Raw genomic sequence first — 27,796 nt, forward strand, 5'->3', positions numbered from 1 at the left:
GAAAAATTGGAATTTATAGTTTTTCAATTCTAAATTTATTTTTTTTTTTATTGAATTTTACTCTTTCTTTTTCTAATTTTGTTTTGATTGTTTAAAATAATAATTATGTGTTATATTGTGAGGTATTATATTTTATATATTATTTCATTCTTTCTGTTCATTGAAATAATTTTTGATTTGAAAATTTGTTTTAATTTTAGTTTCATACTATTTTTAAATTCCTTCTATATGATTATTTATAATGTTAAAAATTTATTTATGTAAAATATAAATTTTTATCCGATAATTTGCGACTTATCATTTATAGATATTTGTTTCTTCACAGATGATAAATTGCAAGTTTTTCGGTTTCAGTGTGTTGTAACTTATCGTCGTTCGATAAGTGACCGACTGTCCATTGTCTCGATGATTCTTACCGACAGTTAGTAACATAACGCGTTTATTTTAAAATAATTGTAAATAATATTTGTATATTCTTTAATCATTTGAATTTTTTTGTTTAAAAGATTTTTTAAAATGCTAATTAGTTTTTTAGATCTTTTAGACTTTTTTTTGAATTTTCTTTTTTAAATTTGTAAGACTTCATCTTTTAATGAATTTTCATAGATGGCTCTGCTTTTAAAAAAGCAGCTGTCGGTAAAATAAATTCCAATAATTTCTCCAATAAGAATATTTACAAATGTTTGCTCATCCGTAATCATTTTTAATTCTGTTACAATTTTAAGTTACTTGAGCTTAATGTAAAATATTATTTATAGCTGTTAGAAATTTATATTTTATAATATTAGTTTATGATAATTCGTATCTCATAGAAATTACTCGTATAGTAAAACAGAAACTTGCTAAATCTTATTAGATATGTATTTTTATATTGTAATACATCGTATGATTCGAATGATTATACATTTTTTCATTGCATAATTTTAATTAAAGAAAAAAAATTATTATCAGTTGAATATATATAATTATAATCCATATATATAATTATCGTTATTACAAAGAAAGAAGAAACAATTTTTTGATGAGTGAATATTGATCATAACAGGAGAATGACAGATGAAGAAATCTGACATTTTCTTTGTTTTGGGATTAAGATAAAGAAGCGAACCTAGGTATAAGGATCGTGGAAACTTTTCTGTTTGAGTCGCAGCAGGAACAAACCAAACGCACCTCCTTTTCTTTCTTTCAAGTCAAATATTATCAGATACGTATAATTGTGTGTTTTACTTTCGACATCTATGACGAACGAATGAAATATCTCAACGTCGTGTTATAAAACGTAGTGTTATCTTGTTTCACGTTTCATACAATTTCCAAACATAATTTCGCTTTATCAATCTTTCACAATCCATATCGATTACCACGTCTATCGATCATTCATAGAAGAGACATCGTCGGGAGATAGACCGTGTGATTATTTCGGTGAAAAACCGATTTCTTTTGCTCAAGTTTTCTATTTACCGTGCACTCACGAACGTCGGCGGCCGAGAAACGACACCGGGAATCGTCGTGCGGTTTTTCCGACCACGTTTCTGGCAAATATTTACCGGAAGGTGGAGGAGGTCCTCTTTAAATTCCACCAGCAATCGGCGCCTCGGAATACCGAAAATAACTTTAACGATCTTTCGGCTTAGTCTCGAGTAACCGTAAAGCTGGTAATGACTGGAAACGGCGTTGCAAGAGCGAATAGCTGATTGCAACAGAGGAAGAGCTTTGATCGACGTAAGAAAAATATCCATAATTCGGTCATAAGGAATGAAATAGCTACTTGGGTAAAGGCAGAGAATACGAAATGTGGATAAATTTTAATGGGGACTGAGAAAGAGAGAAAAGATGAGCGAGAAGAAGAGAGATGGATTAAGGGGAAGAGAAAGGAAGGGATAGAAGAACAGTAACTGGAAAGCCCGGATTTCGTTCCCAGGACGAGCGCTCGACCGCGCTACGCAGGATTAAGCAATCACACAGGCCGATGGTTCCTCGATAGCGATGCTAATGTCGGGTCGAAAGGGCCAAGCACGCGTTTATGGCCCTTCCGTTTGCTTAGGCAAATCGAAGACATTCGCGGCAAAAGGGCGGTTCTGTATCTTCTTTCATAGCCGGACTGCAATAAAAACTATGACGCTCGCGTTTAATCTTTTTAACGGTGAAAGATATTATATTCTTTTGAAATATATCCACGAATCGCGCGTAATATTATCCATATATCGATCGTGAACACAATATAAACACGTATAATAAAACGGCACGATGCCTCGTAACGAGTTTTATAGAGTATCATAGAATGTTTTTCAATTTGTTTAATATTTACACTCTAGGAATTTATGTCGCTTGCGTGGATAAAACTCGACGGGGATGAAATGTTGCAAGGAGAAACGACGGAAAGGGCGGCGGATGATCGATGATGGACGTGCGTCTGTCTATTCTTCGCGGTAGGTAAAAGGGGGAAAGAAGGAATCAACGCGTATCAAAGCATTCGATTCGATCTCCTCACGTTTCATTCAATTTGTATCGTATTGATTCGATTATGAAAACATGTCACAATATTCCGCTTCTTTGCGAACGATATCGATGCCGATAATAATCGATCGGTCACGGGAGATTTTCAAAGTAACATGGATACGACGTTGGACATGGTTGATAATAAAAGAATAATGAGAAAATGGAGAAGAGGAGTTGGGCGAATTTGATCGTTTCCGGGAGCAGCAATTTCCGGTAAAAGAGGGGGAGAGAAAAAAAAGAGAGAGGAGAGGGCAAGGTCGACGTAAAGGAGCGCGCGGAATTCGTGAGAAAGCAGAGACGAGTCAGTAGCTATCCCACGAATGTCAAGAGGGAAACGATAGACGCCGAGGGAGAGGCCAGGAGTCGAGCTTAACGAAGGATAGGGTCAGAGGGGTGGGGTTGGTAGCGATTAACTCTTACTTAAAGGCCGCCTCCGTCTTTGCGAGCCGTCACTTCAAAGATGTCGTGCAACAATGGAGCACTTTAACGCTGCGAATGCTTAAGTCATCTTAACAGCCAATCGTCAGGCACTGCCTCCCCAATTATCTCGGGACAAAACAATTAAACGCGACTCGTCGTTACCTCCTTCTCGATCGCTTAATGCCCACTAAAGACGAAATCACCTGTAGGAAGCAGTTAAAACGGTGTTCGGTGTTCGAACTCCACAGGGACAAAGGGATGTGCTTCTTCATCCAATTAGACGATAATGGAACACGGATCCTCGTTTTGCCACGGATTCAGTATCGAATCATTTTCGATCCTCACCGATCCTCCTTTCCTTTTTTCTTTTTTTTCTCGACTCTTTCTAGACGCTGTCCACTCTCCCCGTACGATTCCTCGAAAAATCGAAGTAGGTGCAATTTTATTCTCGAATATATGGTACGGAATTTGAAAAATTGGAATTTTGGAAGGGAAAAAAAGGAAACGCGAATGGTTGGAAAGGCAAACGGGAATTCGTAGTAGCTCGTAGAGCGCGACGAGGACGGTGGAACGAATGCAAGCTCGCGGGGAGGAAGGAGAGAAGCGAGTGAGAGCGGGCCCGAGGTAAAGAGACGCCCGGATCGCGACAGTCCCGATAACTGTTTGCCTGCGTGAAGAGCGTTCGAGCGCGTTACAACTCAAACCTTTTAGCCGTTGTTTGCACGGTGCTTTGTATTCTATTTGTACAACCGCTTAAACAACTCAGGCTGGACGTATAAGCCTGGCTCGAGCCTCCTCGAGGGAGTTGTGCGAACTCTCGATCGACTCGAGGGTGCCACTTTCCGGGCCAACCTGTTGACGCTTCGATCCTCGATTTCTCCTCCGTTCCTCCATCCTTGTTCGCCCTCCCCTCCCCTCCCCTGCCCTCGCCCCCCTCCCGCGTGACCTCCAGCCTCCCCGTGAAACCTCTGGATCGTTAACGATTCGTATTAACGTTATTCCTAAGGCTAAGATAAGGTCGGAGAAAGATGACTGGTCCGCGCGCATAGCGGCAGAAAAATGTCGGCGTTCGTCTTCTTTGTTTTCACGGGATTCCTTGGCTTCCAGGCTATACGGTTTTTGGCCCGTCTCGATTTCACAATCCCGGGGACGTCGCGTCGCGTTAAGCAACGGAGGAGGACGATCGATTACCATCGCGTTGGTTGGATCGATGATCGGCACGAAGGTAGACGATGCCAGCCTTCTCCGCTCGTGGTAAAACGTTTCGGGATGGTGGAGCAGGGGAAATGGAAGGAAAGGAAGCGGAGAAGCGAGTGAAAAAAAAGGGGAGAGGAGAGAGAGAGAGAGAGAAAGAGAGATATGATAAAAATGAGAAAGAGAGAGGAGACGCGAGGATTTACCTGGACGGAAGAAATGGGGCTACTCTGGAGCTCGTAGACAGGTAGGTGGATAGCAGAGCGACGGTACGATCACTAAATTAAGCTGGATTAGGCTAATCTGGCCCCGCGGATCGTTAATTAACGAGGCTATTAGTCAACGGCGGTGACTATTAATTCGAACGATAGTCGTGTCTCGGCGATACGTTATGGCAATATCGTGTATTTGTCACTATCGTCCGGCTCACAAATTGGTTACAGCGCACCTGGAATGTCGTGCCCCTTCACAGAGGGAACTCTCTCTCCATGTTCTGCTATTTCTCTCCTCTTCTTTGCCTCCTCTCTCTCGCCACCTTCAAGCGTTTCCTCCTCCTCTCCTCCTCATCGTCCTCATCGTCGTTGTCGTTACCCCTGAAATTACTTTACTCTCTCCTCTTCTCTGCTTCGATCTATCTTCGTTACGCACGAGCATTCTCTCGGTGCTCGCTTCGTCGTGATGGTGATTCGATGGGAGCGTAGGTTCGATCGCAAGGTCTCGCACAAGTTAGAGATTTTACGCGAAATTCCAGCCACCGGATCGCGTCGTATTCGTACAGATCCTGAGAGCAGTCGATCGTTATCGGCCCTCATCAACGTCGTTTCGCTATTAATTTATCGTCGTGTCGCGGGAGAACCGACCAACGAGATACGACGATACCACGCTCGGACCACACTTGGGATACCTTGGCCGGGTTCGCTCGATAAATTATGACCACGGACGATCGATTAATTTACCGAAATTGGATACTTTATCGTCGAATACTTTGTGAAAGCAACGATGAGAAATCGATCGACGATCCCTCAAGATTCCAGTAGCGCGCCTCGACCTCCTACCGTCGATCTTCTCTATTTTCCACCTCTCTCCCTCTCTCGTAGATTTCCTTCGCCTCGATTCGAGCGTGGCAATGAATGGAACCGTTAAAACTGTCACCGAAACGATACGAACGAGACACAAGTAGTAGTTGATGCGGCCATTCATTGTCAGGTAAGTACCTGTGGGGTTCCACGCAGCCCTCGTGGGTGTCATTGGCTCGAATTTAGAAAGGGCGAACTCCCCTTTTGACCGAGTGCTAAGTTAGCGTGCATCCGGGTTGACCAGGGAAAAAGATTCTGCCTCCTCTCTCACCTGGCTATGACAAATTCAAAAAATATTTGTAGGCACGCCACGAAGGTGGAGCACCGTGGTACGCGCGTCCACTTCGAAAAGAACGGCTCAATGGAAAATCACCGAGGATAACTAATTCGGAATTCGGTCCCTGGAACCAAGAAGAGTGATGTGGAGTAGTAGTAGTAGTAGTAGTAGTAATAATAATAGTAGTAATAGTAGTAGTAATAGTAGTACTAGTAGTAGTAGTAGTAGTAGTAATGGAGAGTAATCGCGCGTTACCTTCCAAAATCTTCGACGTTTCTATCTTCTCCCCCTTCCCCCTTTCATTTTCTCGAAACGGCCCGGTCCATCTTTTTCGTGAGGCCCTTCTCGTTCGCATGATCCCGCGATTATTAACGATTTAACACGGGTTTCGAGAACCACGCTAGAAAACCGCCCGTGGAGCGTAGCTTTGCGCGTTTCTTCGCGCCGAAATTACAACAGGACGCCTAATTATCGTTGGAAGGGAGGAAGGAGAGATGGCTCGATGGTTGGGAGGAGTCCGGGATTGCCTTGCGTCTTTTACCTACCGCAACGCTCGTTGATTCGTCCCGGGTGAGAGAACGACGCGAATACCGCAACCCGACACTCGCCACCTCCTCCGTTCGCTCTCCTCGTGCATAATAACTTTATTCTTTAAATTACTTCGGCCACCCTTTCCCCTTCTCCTTCTCCCTCTCCTTCTCCGCGGTTCGAGTTCGTAAGTACGAACGCCGTGTCTCTAGGCGAGAGAAAAATTTCGAGACGCGGATCGCGCTCGAAAACGGTGGTGCGCGTTCGTTTCCCGCGCACGGGTGGTCGCAGTCGGACGAGAGAGGAACTCGGGTCGACGTACCCGACGTCCGTGCCAGGGGAACCATAGTTACACCTATTTGTTCTTCGGATTCCACGTAGCCGAGGCATTTCTGATTTTTCACGCGCGTCTCTCTCTCTCTCTCTCTCTCTCGCGGGTGGCCGATCACCATCGGATTCCCATCCGTGACCATTTCGTCCGTTTTCGCAGCCCAACACATTCGTCCTCTACCTTTCGTCGACCCATTCCTACCTCTCTATCCCTGGTCTCCTCCCATCCCCGGGCCACGTCGCATTTTCACTCCCTTCTTCCAAGATTCGCATCGCTCGACCAGGGAAGAGGAGCGACGAGCAGTTCTACGCATCGTTCGAGCGAGGCGAGAGCATATCCGGGTCCGATTTCGAAACGATCGTTCGTTCGTTTCCATTAACGATGATGACTCGTCAAGATGATTGTGGGACTAAACGAAACCGGAACGAACGGACGGCTTGCGGAAATGACGCGCGCGACGAACAACAAAGTGGTGGTCGATGATTCACGATAGACGGCCACGTCGGGGTCAGCTTCTTCTTCCGCGAGCCGCTATTTCGAACGAATTGGAATTCGGATCGACCGATCGAGATTCGGACGGAGAGGAAATGGAATGGTACGTTTTATATTGCTTGCTCTCCGAGAGCAAGAACGGAAAGAGAGAAGCGTCGATGAATCCTAACGAACGGAGGCTTGGGGAGAGAGAGGGAGGGAGGGAGGGGGGTCTTCGACCCTTGGTGGTGGAGGCCCACTGTGGGAATCTTTTAGATATCGATGACGGGAAAGGAACGCGTCCCGCGGAGCGCTAATGGATCGATCCTGGGTGGTTCGATCGGCGGTGCGATCACGATGTTCGTGATTCGGTCGAGGGATCTCCTCTCGCGTTAGGTCGGCGAGAGGTCGGAAACGGGACGACCGAAATCGCCCCGGGCCGGTTGGAGGGCCGCGCCATTCGCCGATTCGCCTCGCGTGTCGCGTGATTAACGCAACGTTATTAAAACGTATATATCCGTGTGTCCGCGGGGCCACGAGGAAACGTACGGCCGGCCATTAGCCCTAGCGAAATCGTGGTGGCTAATTAATCGGAGCAATTAAGAAGAGGAGAAGAGAGAAGTGTGTCCTCCCCCGTTCCCCGCCCCCCGTCCCTTCTTTCCATCTCGACCCTCCCCCTCGCCCTGTGCGCGCCGGCCGAACCCGAACCTCGGATGGATCCCCGCGTGGATCGTGGGTCCCGCGACACGATGATCTACGCCCCGTGCGTCCACGCCGATTTATTAATGCGCGCGCCCACGGCATTGGTTACTTTTTTGCCTCGGGAGGCGAACGGCCTCGGGAAACGGCGTGGAGGACGGACAAAAATCGGATATCTGCTCGCGGGATGGTGGCAAAGCCACGGAAAACAAACGGTGTTACGTCCGTTCCGAGACGAGGAGCGGATGGAAACGGTGGATTTGGAAAAAAGTTGGGAACGCGATCAAAGGGGGGCGCAAAACCTTTGATCGATTCCCTGGTTCGAGGATTTTTATTCCGGTCGATGGCGTTTCCGTCGAATCGGCGCGCGGCATACCTTCGGCTTGGAGCGTGCGCGAGCTGTCCAACGATGGCGAAACCAAGACGTCTGTTTCTCGACATTGACACGAACGCGTTCGTTTCCGTCCCGGAGATGGCCGACAGCCGATCGACGCGTCTTGGCACGCGCGAACAGCCGCGCACAAGAAGCGCAATCTTTCCGGGCAGATCGGTTCGCGCCACGCCAGCCGCGGGATCCGCCTCGTAAATTTTTTTTCCCTCGATCCGCGAATCGGCAGGCCCGCTGCGTTCGACGATACGTCATTTCTTGGCAGATCGAACGATCGACCGATCGATATTAACGCGTCCCGTCACGCCAAGAATGCGTCGACGCGTCCCTATTTCTTTTTCTCCGCTCCAGCTACACCCTTCTTTCTCCCTTTTCTTCTTCTCTCCTCCTCCTCCTCCTCCTCCTCGTCCTCCTTCTCCTCCTCCTCCTCCTCCTCCTCCACGGCCAGCAGCTTGTCCTCCTTTCTTCCGTACAGGATTCACGAGCGACACGCTCGATCGACGGGAGACACGAGATTTATCGACCGGTTCCCAAGACTCGTTATTGTTCCATATCGTATCGTCCTCCTCCCTGTCCGGATAATTGCGCGAGCACGCGCTTCGAATGTCGATTCGAGGCGTACGGGACGTCGCCGTTTCACGAATTTACGCTCGAGAACCCGATGGATCGCGCGTGGATAAAGATCGACAACCTGTTGGAGGATTCCTCGAGAGGAGGACGAGGAATCGCGCGGATGGAAGGAATGTCGAGACGAGAGATATTGTTGCAGAGGCGAGCCAAGTTGAAACGGCGCGAAACGAAATCGATTTCGCGAGATCGCACGAGCGTACCGAACGAAACCGGACCGTCGACCCCCTCTCTCTCTCTCTCTCTCTCTCCCCGGCTCTCCAACGGGATTAATTAATATTAGTAACACTGGGGGAGGCCGTAATTAATTACCGGGCCGGAGCAACCATTCGTCTTAATACGAGCGCGCTATGCGCCCCCTGGCATTCGCTCGTTTGTTCGTCCGATCCAGATAATGATCGCGACCTAATGAAAACATTATGTTCGACGATGGGCTCACGAGCCGTTCCGAGTCCACTCGAATATCATTCCGAAAGATCCAGCAAATCATAAACGTTTCGTTCCTGTTACTTGTATACGATGTACATATCTCTTTGGTTAATGCGTGTGTGCAATTCCCTATCTACACGACGTTTCGAAACGACGTATCAAAAATTTCAAGTTTTATTTATTTTTCTTCTTCGTTCCAACCTTCTCGGGCCAAGATTGAATTAAATTAAAGCGTTCCTTTTGCAAGTTCGTACGAGCTTTTACGTGTGTAACTTTACTCTTAAGAAAACTTTTTTTTTAAACGTTTACTCTTAGGTAAACAAGTAAGTTTGTGAAAGTAAGTATTTGTTAAATTACAACTTTTTACGATGAACTTTTCCCTTTTCACATGTTTTTTCTCTCTGTCCATTTTTTTTTCTTCAGGTTCCCCGCAGCGGGAACCCGAAGCAGTAGTAAATGCGTATCGATCACGTTCGTGAGGTTATTATGCCAGCCGTTTGTCCGGCAATAAATACATAAATGTCCATAACGGAAGGGATAATTCGGCGTGCAAGTCCTACGGGTGGGTGATGCTCGAAGTATTCTTTGGGGAATTGGTCGGAGACGAAATTTCAGGTAAAGGCAAATTGGCACGCGTTTTCTCTCTGGTTGAAATCGATTCGTGATCTAGAGTTTTGTGAACAGTCGCACGTACTTCTCGTAACGTATTTATCAAGTTGAACGATACCGAAAGATGAAACACGAACAAGAATGAAAGAAGATGGGTAAAAAGAGCAAGAAACGACGAAGACGGCAGAACGGGCATCGTGTCGAGCGTTTCCTCTTTCTTCGTTCGTCGCTAGCCAAAACTCCATGACGAATCTCTTCATCCGCGAATGACTGCGAGTTTTCCTAGAATCGACCAACTCCTCCGTCGTTCTTTCTTCCTTCCATGTTCGTATGTATAAACGATCAAAATCAATCGAATGTCTCACTTTTTTCTCGAAACCATGGGTCGAGTGTTTTTCTGAAATCGTTACGTTTATCCATTCCATGTAGGAGGTGCAAGGTGAAGACGACGAGAGCAATTTAACGAAAAAATTGGACAGCTTCGTTTTTCTTTTTTGTTCCTCGATGAAAGCGATCGATATCGAAAGAGATATCGGAAGAATCGCAACGTAATTGGAGAAGGAAACTAATATGAAGATGGAGGAGAAGAGGAGGCGAAGAAGACCACGAAGAATCGATGGCGTGAGAGTCGAACGGCGTTCTCTTAATTAAGGAGGAGCGAAGGAATGCTCCGGGAAAGCAGGTTCGTCCCGTCGTTGTTCGTTTCCAACGATTAGCTCGTCCGAAGAAAGCTTCTTTCTGTCACGAGACCGAGAGTAGGAGGGAGTAAGAAGAGCGAAGAAGGAGGATGGAAAGGATAAAAAGAAAAAGAAGGATAGGGTGAGAATGGCAGCGCCTATCGTGCAGGCGCCACCGCGTTCACGGTTCCGGTTGGCCGGGATCGAGAAACAATAATTACCTCTCGCGGGTCCTTTGATGTCCTCCGACGCGTTCGCACCCCGCCCAGAGATCTCCTCGTAGGTGTCCCGGGTGGTCGTAGACGGTCACGCACACCGAAACGATAGTTCGTAGCTACGAACACGCCGGGTACACGAGTCCTTTCGCCGAATCGAGACCCAGTCGATTCGTGTCCACCGACGCTCGGCTTTTTGCATTCATCCCCGTCGGGGGTTTGGAATCCGACTCGACTCCCTCTACACCGGATTCAGCGCTCTCCGCCCGCTCTCCGCGTCCTTCGAATTTTTTCGCCCGAGCTATCGAGAGGAGGTAGTTTTATCTTCTCCGGCTCGTGGCTCTTCCCTCGGACGAAACCGAGCTGGTGGTGATTCCTGTACATACATACATCGTATCATCCCCGACGATGGAAAGACGGAGAGAGACCGGTTGCCGGAGGATAATCTAGAAAATAGGATGAAAGGCGATTTCTTGTCTCGGAAAGGGAAAACGAAAGGAGCCCGGGATCATCCGAAACAAACGAATCTTCGCGTTTGTCGGAGCCCACCGCTCTTTTGTTACCCGTTTATACGGTTAGCTAATGAGGATCAACGTTAACCTATATTAAGCTAATCCATCCTTCGAAAGCCGTTCTCGTGGCACGGCTTCTGCCGCTGGATCCTCCAATCCTCCCGACCTCCGACTAAGAAGACACCTGCCGTCGTCGCGAACACGCTTGGCTTCGCGATCGACCATCGCTCCCTCGACTTGCTGTAAAACTTGGATCTCTCGATCCAAGGGTCCAATAAAAATCAATTTCACGCGTGCACTCGCGGTCCGTTGATGAAATCGGATTAGCCGGCGAAAGTTTCGAGAGAAGCCTCTCCTCCTCTTTCTCCTCCTCGCCCTTCTCCCTTTGGATCGAGTCGCCGAAGAGGAAAAGACCGGCGAATAGTCAGCCCGACGACATTGTTATCGAAGAGACAAGAGTTTTTGGTACGCGCGTGGAAGCATTTGCGCCGAAAGCTGGGCGAAAACCTTCGGGGCGCACGGGAGACAAAATATGCGGGGTGGTCCGGTCGAGTTTGCGGCGGGCCACAGGCCGCAACTTCATTTACACCTATTCAGCCTCCCTCCCTCCCTCCGAACACGGCCTTTAGATTTACGAGCTATCTCGCTCTCACCTCTCGCTTTGCCTCGCCACCTTGCCATCGCGTTCCTCTCTTCGCCGCCCTCGTCGTCCTGCCTCGCTTCGTCCCGTTTCGCCGCGCCTCTTCCACCATCTTCTTCTGCTCGCCGCTCCACCTCCTCCTCGACCCGATCGGCGTCGAGCCCCGACCGACGCGTTTGGATCGCGACGCTTCCGACCGCTCTCTCTCCTCTCCCCGTTCCGTACCGACAAAGGAATCACCCCGTATCGTTCTCATCCCTCTATCGCGCGAAGACGCCGCCTCTCTAAATAAATCGCTGCGCCAAGATATCGATAAGAGGTTATTGATTTATCGACCGGTCGACCGAGAGGGTATCTCTGATACGAAAACCATGCGCCACCACGGATCCAGATTCGTCGAATCGAACGTGCGCGCTTTTATTTTTACTCCATTTTTCCCCCGGCGGCGTTGTGATGGCGGTGGTGTTGCGCGCCACGCAACTTATTTTCGTCGAAATTGCGGTTACGAAGGCCTGGCAAAGGAGGGTCCAGGAAAAACGCGGCCTCGCGCGGCCTGCCGTGGAACTCGTCGACATTAAGTCATTACCGTAAGCGTCGAGCCGAGCGAGCGGGCAATCGGCGCGGACAGTCCGTCACGCGAGAAACCGTGGCTTCGCTCTCGGCGATTCCGCTCGCTAACAGCTTATTCGCCCGTGACTCGACCTCGATTATTTCAACGCGAGCTCTCGTCTGAAGAAACTCGACCAACTCGCCCGCGGCAAATCGAATGTTAGCCGGCGACGATCGCAGAGGTCCTCCGAACACAACGACCTTTGGAGACTTTTCCTCTCGTCGATCGAAAGAAAGAAAGAAACCGGCGAATACCGCCTCGAATTAGAATCGAGTTTTTCTCGATTCTCGAGTCCTACCTTGTGTAACTGTGTCCGGTAACTGAGAAAACAGAACCGCCAACAGTTTCATCGCTCTATGGTCGAACGATCGAATTTCGAATCGTCATCGCGCGCGACGTGGTGACGTGGAGAGAAAGAACACGAACAAAAGGAGAAGAAGAGGAGGTTGGGCGAGCATTCCCGCGGTATTGTAATTGTTCGGAATTTTGTCGGCGAGGAGCTCCTCTCCGTTCCTTTTCCTCCGCTCGAGTTTCCAGCGCGGTCTCCTCCTCCTCCTCTTCCTCCTCGGATCTCGTCTCTCGAGAGACACGCGTGGACAAAAACGTAATTGCGCTCTCGTCGCCGAGACGATTTACGTCGATCAATCTCCCCGTAACTCTGAGCCGGGATCGCGACCGCTGCGAAGTGACCTCGTTCCCGAATATCCATCGCTCCGATCTTTTTACGCCGCCCCGTAAATCGCCTTTTCTTGCGTCTCCTTCGCCGCTATTTCACCTTCTCTTGGCGTCTCGACGACTTTCGTTTTCCAACCTATCTCCTCTTCCCTGCCCCTCGTGTGTTTTCCGCTCGCGGAAGAAAGGATGCGCGGCGGAGAGAGAGAGAGAGGAGAGATGATGGAGCGATGGAAAAAGCCTCGCGGCCGGCGCGGATCCATAGCTACGCGGCCGCTTCTCTTCTCGCATTCCGACACTGCGTTCGTTCCCACACACGCATGTGTGCACCTCCACCTTTCGATTCGTGCATTCTCGCGACGTCGGGCCGCAGAGGGAGACGGAAGCGGGCCGTGAACGGAGACGAACCAGCTGCGACGGGCGAACGACGGGGGTACGCGCGGGGAACGAGGCTCTCGACGGATGAATGAAAAAAGAGGAGAAAGGAGAAGAGAGAGAGAAGGGTACGGTGGACGGGGGGACGGGGATAACGAGAGTGAGAGAGCGTGTCGCGATGTTGGACACCATGGGGGGGCGAGGTAGGGAGGTGTGGAGGGGAAAGAGTGGTAGCGTAATAGGGGGAGGGAAAGAGAAGCAAAGAGAGAGAGGAGAGGGTGAGATCTGGGAAGGTTTTCGAAGAGTGGGAGAGCTTCGACAAAAGTTCCTTGCGCGATGACCACGAACAACGTGGTGGGGAACCCGACAGGCGTGGCCTTGATAAGGACCGCCCGCTATTTCCCCTTGAAAGCCACGTGCTCATCTACTAGCAACGGAGAGGAGAAGAAGACGTGCGTGTCTCCGACAGCAGAACCTGCCGAACATCTCTCCATCGTTCCATCGTCGGCTTTCGCTCGCGATTCGACGATCTTTCGGGAAGGAACGTCGCTCCGCGTTCCTTGCAAAAATCGAACACTCGCGCTTCGTCCTTCGATCGCGAACGTCCCCCCCTCGCGGTCGACGATCTTTTCGCGGCGCGACCACGATGAACCTCGACGATGATCCTCCACCACCACCATCTCGTTTCGTGGAGAAACGTGTAAGGAAATAGGGAAAGGGGAAAGCGCGAAAGGTTTGCGTATCGTCTCTCGAGAGACGAGGGGGAACTCGAGTCGAAGGGGGAGAAGGTCGGAAGATCGAGCGGAAGAAAGAAGAAGGGCAGGGGCTTGACGAGAGAGGCGGGGCGAAGCTCGATCGGTGTTGGGGGTCCGTCGGTCGAAGGGGAAACGTGTGTTGCCGCTACCTACCAGCGTGCCGACGAACGACGGAGAAGAGAATAAAACGGAAGGGAAGAGAAGCGAAGAGCGGAGAAGAGAAGAAACGCGGAGAAAAGGGAAGCGAAAAGAAGCGAAGCGCGAAGAGAGGAAGAGATCTTCGCGGAGGAAGGGAATAGGAAGGGGTTCGCTAGGAGGGAGAAAGAAGGAGACGTTGAGAGGAACCTTGGGGTGGAGAAGAGGGGAGAAGGTTCCGTTCTCTCTCTGAAGAGAGATCGGCTCTTCCGCGGAGGAGCGCGTGCAGTCGCTAGCCGAGGCCTATACTTGTCCGTCGAAGGGTATTGGTTCTCCAACTCCTCGGTACCGTACCCCCCGAGACCGAGCGAAAGAGAAGGAAACGACGAGTCGTCTCTCCCCTTGGCGCGTTCTCTCGCGGGTCGACGCTCGTTCGCTCGCTCGCTGCTCGCTGTGCTCGCTTGCACGTACTAGCACGTTCGTTCGTTCGTTGGTCCTTTGGTTGGGTTCGATCGACGACCGATCGGCCGATCGATCGCGCGCATACACGCCACGCATCTCGCCCTCTCGATACGCGATAAAGGAGAGACAACGCCGTGGCTACCGTCGAAACTGGACAAGACGCGACAAGACGGGACGGGGAAGGGAACGGAACGGAACGGGACGGAACGGAAGGGAACGGAACGAGAAAGAAGATCCGATCGACGTCCACCACGCGACGGAGAGACTGATCTACCGATTTCGGGGCTGTCAGTCTGGTTTCGGCAACTCCGTTATTAGTCGAGCCGATAGAAGCGACGGAAGACATTCGAGGAGGGTTGCCAGGTATCCTTCGGCCTCACCGTGCGCCTCTCCCACCACCTCTGATTCGGCGAGAACTGAGCAAGGGTGACACCCACCCCTCGAAAAAAGCCCTTCGGGGGGTGAGTTTCCGGCACTCGAGGTTGCCCGATCCGATCCGCTCCACTCCACTCCACCAACTACAGTCATTCAACGACCTGACAGCGTCACGGTTCTTACGATTTACCAGCTACCACAGTATCCATCTATCCGTCCAGCTCCTTTGACAGCTGACTCTCCTCCGCTTCGATCGGGATACCGATCACTCTCATCTCTTCCTTCCTTCTTTCCTTTCTTCCTTTCTTTCTTCCTTTATTTCTTTACTCCTTCATTACTTTGTTCCTTCCTTCCTTCCTTCCTTTCTTTTTTTTTTCTTTTTTCCTTCCTTTTCTCTTTCTTCTCTCTGTCGTGGAACTCTCGGTCGGTGCAACGGTCGTGCAAGTGTCTCTTAACGATGATGTCTATTTGATCGTTGGATACGCGTGTATCGTATCTCCTCGTGTGCTCCTCGACAGAGTACGCTTTGCTAAAATTTGCTATGTGCGCGACACCGTTCACGGAGAATACCGTGTGATGTTCTTCGTAATCCGGTGAGTGGAACGTTGGTTGGTGCATGGTGTTTCGCCGAAGATCGTCGAAGATCGACCAGAATCGCGGGAGGGTCTGCACACGATTGCATTCGATCGTCTACAGAAGATGAGACTTTGGATGATTATCTGTGCCCTGGTGGTGGCGATTCACGCGTCCATCGCCGAAATGCCAAGGAACAAGAATCGTGGTAGAGGATCGATGTGGTGGTAAGTGAAAAAAAATTATTTCTCTGTTCGATATCGTTTCTCGAATCCGGCGCGTATAAGATAAAGTTGGCGGTGGGTGATAGTGTGGTGGTGGGGTAACCGCGCATGACAAGATCGACGAGACGCATGTAAGAAAAAAAAGAAAAAATCTACCAGTTACTCGAGTCTCGTTTCGGGGAAGGAAAAATTTTTCGTGCGTCGTTGTTCGGTAACGTTTGGCGGTTAATTGCGGACCGGCAACAGTCGCGTTAACACCTGTCTCGCGTCTTTTATCGAACGAACGGTGGCAGCGACACAGGCGGGGCGCGCCTTCTTATTAATTCATTAATCATAAGCCTGCGGCTCGTTCGTTTCAATCCGCCAATGATTTCTCATAGGTTGAAACGTGCCCACGTCCCGGCTACAAGAAAATGTTGGATGGATATTAGATAATGGCTAACTTCATTAACCGGGTAATAAATAATGTTGGCGGTGCACGATCGAGCGTGCGTGCGTGCATACGTGGTTGAGCGGCGAGCGCGCTCGTGCTCCCGACCGAAAGAGATAGCCGCGGAAATATCCGCGTAACGATAAAGTGGCGGCGATAAATCAACCAGGGTCTCGATTGCTTTTCCAACCGCGTTGATTTAACACACTGTCACGTGCGTCCGCCGCGCGGGTAATTATTACCTACGAATTAATTAATCTAATACGACGGTAAATTCGCGTGGACGCGTACAAAACAACCTGCTTCGAATTTTCCAGTCGGGAGTAATTTATCGCTGGCCGTGTCTGCGATAGCTCGACTTTTCGATACATTCGCGTTGGCTAAGCTTGTCGCCCGTTCTCGATAGACAGATATCATTAGCAAATCGCTAATATATTCGCCGGTAACAGGGGGATAACTTATCGCGTATAAAGCGAATAATCCCGCTAGACGAATCTGGTACGACAGCGTTTCTGGGTGGTCTTCGAACCATCGCCAACGTCGATCGCGAGATCTCGAGATGGATATTTACACGCGACGATTGAAAAAGTTGATGATTCGCGGTAATTGTTTAGCCACGAGCGCGTTAGCTCGGAATCGATCGATCGATCGATCGATCGAATGACACGGAACGAAAAAGACGTCGTCGCTTCGGATCGAAGTCGTGACATCTCAACCTGATTCGCGACGTTGTCGTTCCACGTGCGATCGCGATTAAATATATCGCGATTGTACGCGTTCGTCGAGGATTAATAATTTAACGATCGAATGACGTTTATGAGGGACACGGGTGATTTCGAGAGCTGGATGATTATGGTGATGGACGATCGATGAAATAATTCAACGATAATCGCGCGAATTTAATATAGCCTTTTGTCACTGAGGGGGAGGGGGGAGGGACGCGTGGCACCGGATCGTTATTAGTCCTCGTCGGACGATAAATTATTTTCGTCGTGGTGGCGTGTCCGCTGGCAGAAAACACGTGGACAAGCTGGATGGAGAGGAGCGAGAGGGAGAAGAGGGGACAGAGAACCGGGTAGGATCGTCGTCGAGAGTCGTCCCTGAGCTTTCTACCCGACGTAAATTACAAGCAATAGATATATCCTAACCGGTCCGGAGCACGGCTTATTTATGGACATCGCGCTTATCGAATGCATCGTATAAACGATCCACCGGGCAAGCGCGCGCCCGTTCGCCCGCCCGCCCGCTCTCGCCTTCTCGAGAGCCGCGAGATTCGTCGACCGATCGTACGGGAAGAATTTCGACGAAAAGAGACGATCGCGGCAAGGGTTGTTGTAAATGACGCGCTCCCCAAATGCTTTCGATTAGCACCGCCTAGAAGAGATTCCTCCATTTCCTGTACTCGTCGAGTCTAATTGAATACGCGACGAAAGGAAAAATTCGCGCCGTTGCTACTCCATAAATAAATAAGGGGAAAGAAGAGTTCGATTTTGGTCGCGATCGATCGCCAAGTTGGAAGGAAGGAGAGGATGCTGTTGCGCGCTGGTGCTGGTCGATTTTACGAGCGGTTTGTACGTATCGCGATTCGGTTTATTTATACGGGGCGCAAGAGTGTCAACGAGAAATCTCGGTCGCAGCTGGCTAGACTTTTCGCGGTGAAGCGTCGTGCGGTCGGTTTCCTCCTCGACTGTCTCTGCTAGGCGTCAAGCGAGTCGTTGACAACGGACCGTCGACGGAGGTTCTAGGAGAGAACGGTGATTAGCTGTTTATTATGCGCGGCGACGAGAGATCCGATCCCTGCGGGCGCGAGCTATTTTTCGAATCGACGTAGCTCTCTAGGCCGCGTAGAACGTGCTCCCATTCTCAACTAGGAAAAATAACCAAACGGGAGGCCGTCTCTCGTACGCGTAGCAAAGCGGCAAAGCAGTCGTAAACGATCAATCCTCTTGGTCTTCGCGCGAGGATCGTCGACCGCCGATCTCGAAGCATTCCTGATCCCGAACAGAGAAACGTTTCTCTAAAAGTTTGCACGTTCTTCTCACGGACGGACAACGGCGCGGGCAGAGACCGTTCTCTTTCTCTCTCTTTCTTTCTCCCTCGAGCGTTTTTCTGCGCGACGCTCGATCGATCGAGACGCGAATTCTTTCGCAGCCAGAACTCGCGCGGCAGCTTGATTTATATATACGCCGCTACCGTTGACCGAAACTGTTGAACCAGTTTCGTCTTTCGAACTAATTCTCCTTGCCCCCTTCTTCCTCTCTGTCCTCTTCTCTTCTCTTCTCTTCTCTTCTCTCTTTCTCTTCTCTTGAAGAGTCTCACTTGTTGTCTCTCCTTCCCTCGTTTCCTTCGACTCTGGAGCCAACTCTCGGAGTGTACCGTTTTTACGCGTAAACCAAATTAGTGTCGACCGAATGCACGAGGAATGCCAATGTACGATGTGTACCGATTGTGAATCGCGGAACCAGAGATTTCGCACGATTTATTATACGGGAGGGATAAAGGTATCATCGTGGTGAAACGGGAATGCCAAGTCCCTCGGGGGAGACCACCGGTATCGTTCGCTGTCAAAACTCTTCGTTAACGCGATCCTTGTTTGAAAGGGCGTCTTTCGCGCGGAGTCTGCCGCCTTCTTCTCGGATCGCCTCCTCCCTCCCAGACTCGATTCTCGAGACGCGGAAGAAGAACGGTAGGGAGGATGATTTAGCGCGATTATTTTTCTTTTTCTTTTCTTTCTTTTCTTTTCATCGAGCAACAAACACGCGAGGATAAAATCCGTTCCGATCGGAAAGAGAAATTAAACGGACCGACTTGGTCGACTTTTCTTCCCAGGGGAATCGCGAAGGCAGGAGAGCCGAACAATTTTTTGCCAATGTCTCCAGCCTCCCTTCACATGGATCCCACAGTGTACGCGACCTTGAGGAGAAAGCAACGCAGGTTGGCCAGGGAAAATCCAGGAGTGTTGATGGCCGTGGCCAGGGGCGCGAATCAAGCGATCGCAGAGTGCCAACATCAGTTTCGCAATCGTCGATGGAATTGTTCCACCAAGAATTTCCTCCGTGGGAAAAATCTGTTCGGCAAGATCGTGGACAGAGGTGAGCACCGGATTTCCTTTCTCTTTCTCCGCTGCTTTTTTATTCCCCGACCGATCATCTGGTTCGTTAATTGCCGCTCGAAAATTATCAGCGCGGCGCGAGCTTCGCTAATTGACATCGAAAGATATATACGTATACCTTCGTTCCTAGCGATACTCGAGAAATTAGCGAACATCTTTGCGAAGGCCGAGTTTCTTTTTTTACTTCATTTTATTTCATTTTATTTTCTTTTGCCTCGAATCTCTCCGAGGCTGCCACTCGGACTAGAGTTGAGAAGAATCGAGATTCGCGATAAAACTGCGCACATATATACATGTATAACGGACCATAAGGTGGACTCGTTCCACGTTCCCAAAAAACAGCCCATTGTCCGTGGTCGTCTCCGACAACCGGTATTCCCGATAGAGATTTACAGGAGACGAGGTTTCGAGGAAGGAGGTTGAGAGAAAGACGAGAAAGATGAGCAGCGGATTCTTGAATTTCGCGGACCCACGAATTCGCCGAGCGATCGAGCTTTATCTATTATCGTCTGTTACCGTTTTGGAAGTTGACCCATCGAAAGAAAAAAGATTTTTGCCTGGCTATATCGATTTGGCGACATCGTTATCATATCTAAACAGAGAGAATTCACCGAATTAACCTTATTAACCTTATTATACAAAGTGATCGAATTTCAACGCGATAATATCGTTAGTCGATCGATTCGCGAAGCACCGTAAAAAGCTAACTGTTCGACCGTGTAATTAAGATATAAGCGTAATTAGATTACGGTTTCGTTAATTAATACGTGATTAATTTTCTTATCGAATTGTGAAATTGAGATCATTGAAACTAGTCTCAACGAGTCAATCTTTTTTTCTATTTTTTTTAATACGTTTTTCGAAAGTAAGACGAAAAATTTCAAGATCCGAGAATCGAGAATTCGACCGACGTTATTATTCTATCTTCGATCGAACATGCTCGCTTCGTATTTCATCTTTATTTCGCTTGATTTTCGATGAAAGATCTCAAGATCTGTAAGAATCGAATTCTCGGTGGCGAGAAGAAAAGAGGCTCGAAGCGGAAGATTATTCGAAGACGACAGGGTGTTGGCGCGGAGGGTTGTAGCGGAAATCAGGGAGATAGAATTGAGTGAAGGGGAGAGAAGAGGCAAGGATCAGGATCGTGGAGAGAGATCGAGGGGATCGAAAGGGGCGTGCCCTTGGTCCGAAGGCCCCGGGCACGTGCCCTCACCGACCAGATGTATGTTTTGCAACCTGATAATGGACCTTCTCGTACCAGTTCTGGCTCCCCTGCGGCTCTTTTAGATCTCGTCGAGGCGATTGTAAGCCGAGCTTTTTCGCTCGGCCCGCTCCCGCCCTATTACGTTCGGTGTCCCCATATGGCCACTTATCGCGCTAGTAAAACTGAAAAAAAAAAAAAGAAAGTATAGGAATACAAAATAACAGAAGAGATCGCTGCTCATAACCCTTGCGCTTTGCCACGCATCGACGCGCTTCCAATATATCTCTTTCTATCTCTATCATCTATTATCTTTATCTCGATCGAGATCAAATTCTCGATCATTTTTTTTTATAAATCTTTCACGATAGAAATGTAAATCGCGTCGTTTATAGAATACTGATATATGTATAGACGCATATGGGAATGAAAGCAACCTTTCGCCCCTTTTTTACGATTGGCTCGATCAAAGATCCGAGGAAGATCAGTTTCTCCTTTTGATCACGATCTTGTTCTTCTCTCTCTCTCTCTCTCTCTCTCTCTCTCTCTCTCTCTCTCTCTCTCTCTCTCTCTCTCTCTCTCTCTCTCTCTCTCTCTCTCTCTCTCAATCAATTCGCATCTTTTGTCTTCGAGCAGATCTTCGAGATTAGATCTACGCGGTGCTCGTGTAAGCGCGCGCGAGGGGAAACGCAGATCACTATCGACGATTCGTAATGTTCGCGTGTACTCTTATTTAAAGATGGAGGAGGGGCAAGGGGGAAGGGGATCTGGTGCAGACTGGTCGTCGCGGCGACCTAAACGGTCGTTTCCGGATTATGCAAGGGGGTCGTACGATTACATACGCTCGTCGCGTGTCCTTCTCTTCTCGTCTTTTTCGCTCGATCCTCGCTCTCTTCTCTGTCCCTTTTCTTCTTTTTTTTAATTCCACCCGACCGTGAACGAAATCGGTTGAATTCGGTAACGTCCGTTCGACGATACTCGAGCGGCAGAAATATCCCGCGCGTGTCCAAACCGAAGCTACGCCGCGATACTTTTGGAGGCGTTTGTACTCGATATTATAGCTGGTAGTGAGTAGGTTCGCGGCCTGTAATCATTTCGCCGCCAAGAGCCACCTACCGCATCGGTGTCTACCCCTCGGTTTCGTTGGCTCTCCTTCTCCTTCCTCTCCTTCCTCTCCTTGTTCTTCTTCTTCTTCTTTTTTTCTCCTTTCCCCTGCGGCGCTCATCGTTTCGAGGTGTTGGTCTCGCGTGGATTCTCGAGCCGAGAACTCCGTATCCGTCTAATTGCTCGGTAAACTGCAAATCTCGCGTGGCCTCCGTGCGATCCGTTGCGTTTTCTTTCCATTTCGGATCACGCTCCCGATTCTACTCCGGAGAAAAAAGAGAAAGGGGGAAAGTGCACCGCGGAACGAAAGCGATCGGATATACGAATATATAGGGAGAGCGTTCCGTGTACGCGGACTTGGAGAGAGGGAGAGAGGGAGAAAAAGAGAAGGACAGGAAGAAGGAAGGAAGGAAGAGAGAGATAGGATGGAGAGGATCGAGAGGCCATTTACAGGGGAAATTCGCGATCGATATCAAAACGGCGTGGCGCGCGAGCGTCGCGTCTTATACGGAGACCCGTCATCGGGTTTTTACGACGGCGTTACGCCGCCATAAATCGCGGCCTATGATGGGCTACATGTGTCGACGGCACGCCACGATTTCTTGCGAAAACGTGAGCCGCGAGCCAATGGGCCTGTTGCCCCCCATCGGTCCTCCGTGATTTTTACATCTTGTTTGCTTCCACGCTCCGGAGTACGAGTTCCCGCGCCAGTCCGCATAACCTATATGGCGATCGCATTTTCGCACCCCTTTTCCCCCTACGTGTGACCCCTTCCCCCTCCACCCTACACCACTTTTGCATTCAAGCAACGCGAGCCGGTCGATGCAGTTTTTCGAGGATCGACGTCGACCAACCACGCGTTTCTCTTCCTCTCCTCTCTTCTTTCTTTCTCCCTCGCCCGGCTTCCTCCGGATCTTCGCGGCGGTAGCAATAATTTCCGGCGATTTTATCTTCCTGGAATTTCACCACGGTCGCGGACGACCGTCGTAAACCCGCGTCGCGATGTCACTCGGCCACGATCTCCTCTCGTCCTCTCTCTCTCTCCACCACGCCTTTTTATTTTTCTTCTTTCGGATCCTCGCCGCGATGACGAGCTCGCTTTTCGCGAAACAACCAACGTTTTTCTTCTCCGCTACGCGAACAGATACGCGACCAGATACGCGACGAACGACTTTCCAGCAATACGTACGTACGACCGGCTATTTACCCTGTGACAACGAGCCGTGTCTCCGCTATTTGCACGGACCGATAAAGCGAACGTGAAACCGTTTATCACGAGCCGAACGAACGAACCGTCCAACTCGTCATAGTCGTCGTCGTCGTCGTGTGCGCGTTCCAAGCCCGCGAAGAGGACAAACAAACATCCCTCGGAAATATCGAGAAGTTATGTTCCGTTCTCTCTTCGTGTTTTCGATAACGATTTTTCGCCTTGGATACCGTTCTCGTGACTCGGCTCCGTCTCTCTTATCTCGACCATCCGAGCTGTTTGACGATCGTAAAAAATCGTGGAGGAAAGCGATCGTGGAGCGTGGTCTCACGCTCTCTCCAAAGACGATTACGACGAGGAGAGACGCGGCGAGAGTACGCGCGAGATGATTTCATCGTCAACAACGACGGGGGAGAAGCGGGCGTTTTCGCGAGAAAAACTCCCACCAGCCGTGTAATCCTTTCGGTCATGGCAGTCCGAGATGATGAGGAATAATATCCGGAACCGATGAAATTTCGAGGAGGACAGCTCGAGGATTCGGCGCGGTAACGCGGTGGAACGGCGTAAATCTTGCGTTCCCTCGCCGTCGGCCTCTTCCTCGTAAGGTTACCTCCAGTCTGGAAAGGATCTATCGACCACCGTTTTCGCCTCCGGTCTTTGGATTCGGAGGATTAGGGAAAAATCGTTCCTTTCTCTCCCTTCCATTTTCTCCTTCCATTCTTACCGTATTTCGGCGTGAAGACGCCTTTTCTCGTTCGCGTTCGGGAAACGCGTGAACGCGAATGCCGAGCGTCTCGGTCGCGCGCGGAAAACAACTCGTGACGAATTCTCGCCCCGAAATTTGACGCGGTCGATTACATCCGACACCGACACTGGTTCGTTCCTTCCCTTCTCTTCGCACTCCACCACGGTTTGACGTCTTACTTCGGCCCCACAGTTGAAAGAAGAGAGCCATCATCTCTCTCGACTCATCCTTTCCTTTCGTTCGACGACCACGGGAATCGTGACGCATCGAGCGATAACCTTCCGTTATCTACGCGACCATACACGTAGGTGGCAATTGGCGAAACGACCCTTTCGCTCGGAGGCTACGCGCGAGATACCTTCGGCCGGTCGGTTGCAAAGGAACCGGCAGGCACCTGCGCCTTATGCAGATAAGGTCGAGCTGCCTCTCAGCTGGGTCAGCCCACTCCGGGGTTAAGGTCGCGCCTGTTCTCGCTCCAACAACCGCTCGTCCCTGTCTTTCGCTCCAACGTCGGACCACGTCGTTTCTTTCCCTTCGCATATATCCTCTTCCCTCTTCACTTCCACACCTGCGCGGAGCGGATTTCGCGCGCGCAGGTAGTCCACGCGAACGGCCAACGATTGAGACGTTCCTCCTCCTCCTCCTCCGACGTCTCCACTCGCTCGCCGCGATTTACGAATCATCCGATGATGCTTCTTTCCGCTGTTGGCCGGATCAACGGGTACGATATATACTTGCGGCGAACGAGATGAAAAGAAGAAACGTAACCCGAGTTATAACGGTAACGGTATTTTGTTACAGGTTGTCGAGAGACCGCCTTCATCTACGCCATCACTAGCGCTGCAGTGACTCACAGCATCGCGAGAGCGTGCAGCGAAGGCAGCATCCAGTCCTGCTCCTGCGACTACACTCACCAATCGCGACCACCATCCACCACGCGCGATTGGGAATGGGGCGGTTGTTCGGACAACATCGGTTACGGATTCAAATTCTCCCGCGAATTCGTGGACACGGGCGAACGCGGTCGAAATCTACGCGAAAAGATGAATCTTCACAATAACGAGGCAGGTAGAGCGGTAAGTTTCTTTGGCGGCGATGAAAGGAGGAGAGGAAAAAAAGGAAAAAAGAAAAAAGGATCTCGAGGTGGTTGTTTCGTGTGTCGCAGCACGTGTCGTCGGAGATGCGGCAGGAGTGCAAGTGTCACGGCATGTCCGGCTCCTGCACGGTGAAGACCTGTTGGATGAGGCTACCCAACTTTCGCGTGGTTGGGGACAATCTGAAGGACCGATTCGACGGCGCGTCCAGAGTTATGGTGAGCAACTCGGATCGGGTGCGTGGCAATGGGAACGCGATCGTGAGCAATTCGGCGAGCAATTCGGTGCACGGGCATCGAGAAGGTCTGGGTCGTCGACACCGGTACAACTTCCAGCTGAAGCCGTACAACCCGGAGCACAAGCCGCCCGGACCGAAGGACCTCGTCTACCTGGAACCCTCACCCCCGTTCTGCGAGAAGAACCCGAAACTCGGCATTCTCGGCACCCACGGTAGACAGTGCAACGACACGAGTATCGGTGTCGACGGCTGCGACCTGATGTGCTGCGGCAGAGGCTACAAAACGCAAGAGGTGACCGTCGTCGAGAGATGCGCCTGCACGTTTCACTGGTGCTGCGAAGTCAAGTGTCAACTCTGCAAAATCAAGAAGACGATACACACGTGTCTCTAGGCCAACCCATCTCTCTTCTCCATCCCCGATTTCCATTCTTTTCGAAGAGACTACCTCCTTCCCGGCGAAGGACGTGTATTTCCGTAGTCACTCGTCGAATTAATCTCGTCGTCTTCGTCGTTGTCGACGAGGACGAGAGAAGAAGATCATCCAAGTGATTCCACGCACGAAGGATACAACGCGCTGCGTTCGGTTTCCGAAATCGACCGAATCCCCCGCGACGGAGCTGTTACGGAGCCTCCTCCTGTATTGTCTCTCAGTATTACGCGAAACGATTGAAACCGTATATTTATTACGACGTTCACGGACGCGTACTAAAGACTGAGACGGTGAGAATGATTGTTATCGGATCGCGATCGTAATCTTAGAACGTCTTAGATGTAAAAATTTTGAAAAATGGTCTCACTGTACATACGATATTCTCCCTCTTGTTCTCGGATTGTTTCCTCCGAAATATCGCATGGCGAAAACTTCGAAACTTCCCACGCGCCATGTTTTCTCTCCCCCTTTTCTTTTTTTTCTTTTTTCTTTTTTACAGCGAACGCGAGATTCGTTAAACTCGTTATTTATTCCGATCCTTCGGATCGCGTACTTGTATATAATATGCGTAGACTAGTTATATACGAATGAATATAAATTTATATGTAAAATGTATATATTATATTTTTCGAAATATTTATCGCGCCCGTCGAAGCGTCGCGCGAAAAGTCTCCCGCCCCCCCCCCCCCCCTTGTTTGTAAATATTCGACACTGGTGAGATGGAAACGAGATAAACGAGTAAATTATTTTTATATACAACTCTCTCCCTTAGCTCCTTACGCTGTTACTTTCGATCACGTGCGACGATCACCCATCCACACGGATTTAAGACCACCGTGGAAGAAACCGCATTTAACCATCCAGTGTTGGATGACGTCTCGACTTCTAACTTCGAGCGAGGAAACGATGATTTAACGGTAATTGTACGCGCATCGTGGATTCTTTCTTTCTTTTTTTTTTTACACGATTTTTTGTAATTTATAAAAGAATGGACGTATAAAAAAAAATGAAAATAAAGACGATTTTACGAAGGAGTTGAAGGATTCGTGGACGCATCATCATTCTTGTTGTCTGTTGGGATCTCTCCGGATGCGTCGCCAAAGACGGTGGATCTCGTCCCCTCGTCCGGGTGGTGTTGCACGAATCACCGCGTACCACCGCGCGGACCTATCCTCGCGAAATATAGCCAACTGGTTCTCCGGCTGGACGACTTCATAACTCCTCACCGGGTGAATATCGTGGGAGGCCCGTGCCTCCGAGAGGACTGGTTCGACTTTCTCTTTCTCTCTTCCTCTCCCCCTCTCCCGCTCCCCTCATCCCGCACGGCCGTTTCCCATCGCGTTCCTCTTCCTCCTTACGTCCCTCTGCCTTGCTTCGTTTCTGCTTCGGCCGTGCGCTGCACGCGATGATAACGAACGAAGGAATCCCGCAGGAATCTCTGTACGGGATAAAAGGATTCTGACCGCATACAACAGGCATCCGCGCTAATGGTTCCGACACCCCTGCCTCCTCCGCCCGCTCCCTTTCTCCCCAATCCTGCCACACGTATATAGGTATATCGAACCGCAAGCGAAGACCACGGCTACTCCTCGTTCTCCGTCCTCGTTCTTCGACCTAACGATTGGTATTTCCACTTGTAAGCGCATTCCGAGAGAGTCCGCGCGTCGTCGATCGAGAGCACGATCGAGAGAGGGCCAGCGAGCGTGGCTCGTTCGTCGATCGATTCGTGTAGCGAGTGGCCGAAGAAACGAGGAGAGGAGAGGAGAGTGGCGCGCGCGCGCGATGGAATTAGGTGGCACCAGGAAGGGTAGGTTCCTCCTTACCGCGATACTAAAACAAATTCTTTCCGCGCGAGGGGCTCCCAGCGACCCGGCAGACAAGAATCTCGAGCAGCCGGGCCACTTCTCACGGCGGCCCCTTTGATCTCGCCCGACCACCCCCTCGTCTCCATCACGGTCACTCGAGCACCGGCAGCAGCGCGACCGCCTCCCTCGGCAGCGAGCCTTTTTACCCGGTGCTGGAGCTGCTACTCTCTGCCCCCCGCCCCTCGTTACGCTCCACCCGACCCGCACGGCACGGCTCTCGACGCGGTGTCCGAAAACCAGCGAGAGATATATCCCACCGCGCCGGACTATGCCGTGGATTCATTCGGTTTTACTATTATTACGCATACCGTCACGCGCGTGCGGCTCGTTCCGCGCTCTGGAATCTTGCAGGGATCCTGCTAAATCCCGAACTCTCCATCTCCCAAGGATCTCCGCGCGACGACACTGGCTCGCTCGCTCGACTTTTTCGACCACCGGTGCCTCTCGATTTCGATCTCGTGGGGAACATTGTGAGCATTTCGCCTTGATATTCCGTTGGATGAAAATGGAAAAAAATTATCGATCGATCTCGCACGGCCGAAGAAGCCATTTGGAAGGCTGGGCGGGGAGGGAAGAAGGGGAAGAAGAAAGAAGCTG

At 50.2% G+C, this 27,796-nt stretch overlaps 1 protein-coding gene and 1 long non-coding RNA gene across 3 annotated transcripts; both read left to right on the forward strand.

Annotated features, from left to right (window-relative positions):
- The first annotated feature begins 3,076 nt into the window (after positions 1-3,076).
- Positions 3,077-13,409, forward strand: LOC133666558 (uncharacterized). Its single transcript, XR_009830874.1, has 3 exons — positions 3,077-9,554; positions 9,624-9,876; positions 9,978-13,409. It is a non-coding gene; the product is annotated as an uncharacterized LOC133666558 (long non-coding RNA).
- Positions 13,410-13,514: 105 nt separating this feature from the next.
- Positions 13,515-26,368, forward strand: LOC107993076 (protein wingless). Of its 2 annotated transcripts, none has more exons than XM_017049277.3 (4): positions 13,515-15,776; positions 19,033-19,295; positions 24,374-24,648; positions 24,738-26,368. In XM_017049277.3, the coding sequence occupies exons 1-4, from the start codon at positions 15,676-15,678 to the stop codon at positions 25,293-25,295; spliced, it is 1,197 nt and encodes a 398-aa protein (XP_016904766.2). In that variant the 5' UTR covers positions 13,515-15,675; the 3' UTR covers positions 25,296-26,368. The 2 variants fall into 2 exon arrangements, with proteins under 2 accessions (XP_016904766.2, XP_028520245.2); XM_028664444.2 differs by lacking the exon at positions 13,515-15,776 and adding an exon at positions 17,184-18,889.
- The last annotated feature ends 1,428 nt before the right edge of the window (positions 26,369-27,796 follow it).

The sequence above is a fragment of the Apis cerana genome, linkage group LG1 (assembly GCF_029169275.1).
Source record: "Apis cerana isolate GH-2021 linkage group LG1, AcerK_1.0, whole genome shotgun sequence".
Classification (NCBI taxonomy): domain Eukaryota; kingdom Metazoa; phylum Arthropoda; class Insecta; order Hymenoptera; family Apidae; genus Apis; species Apis cerana.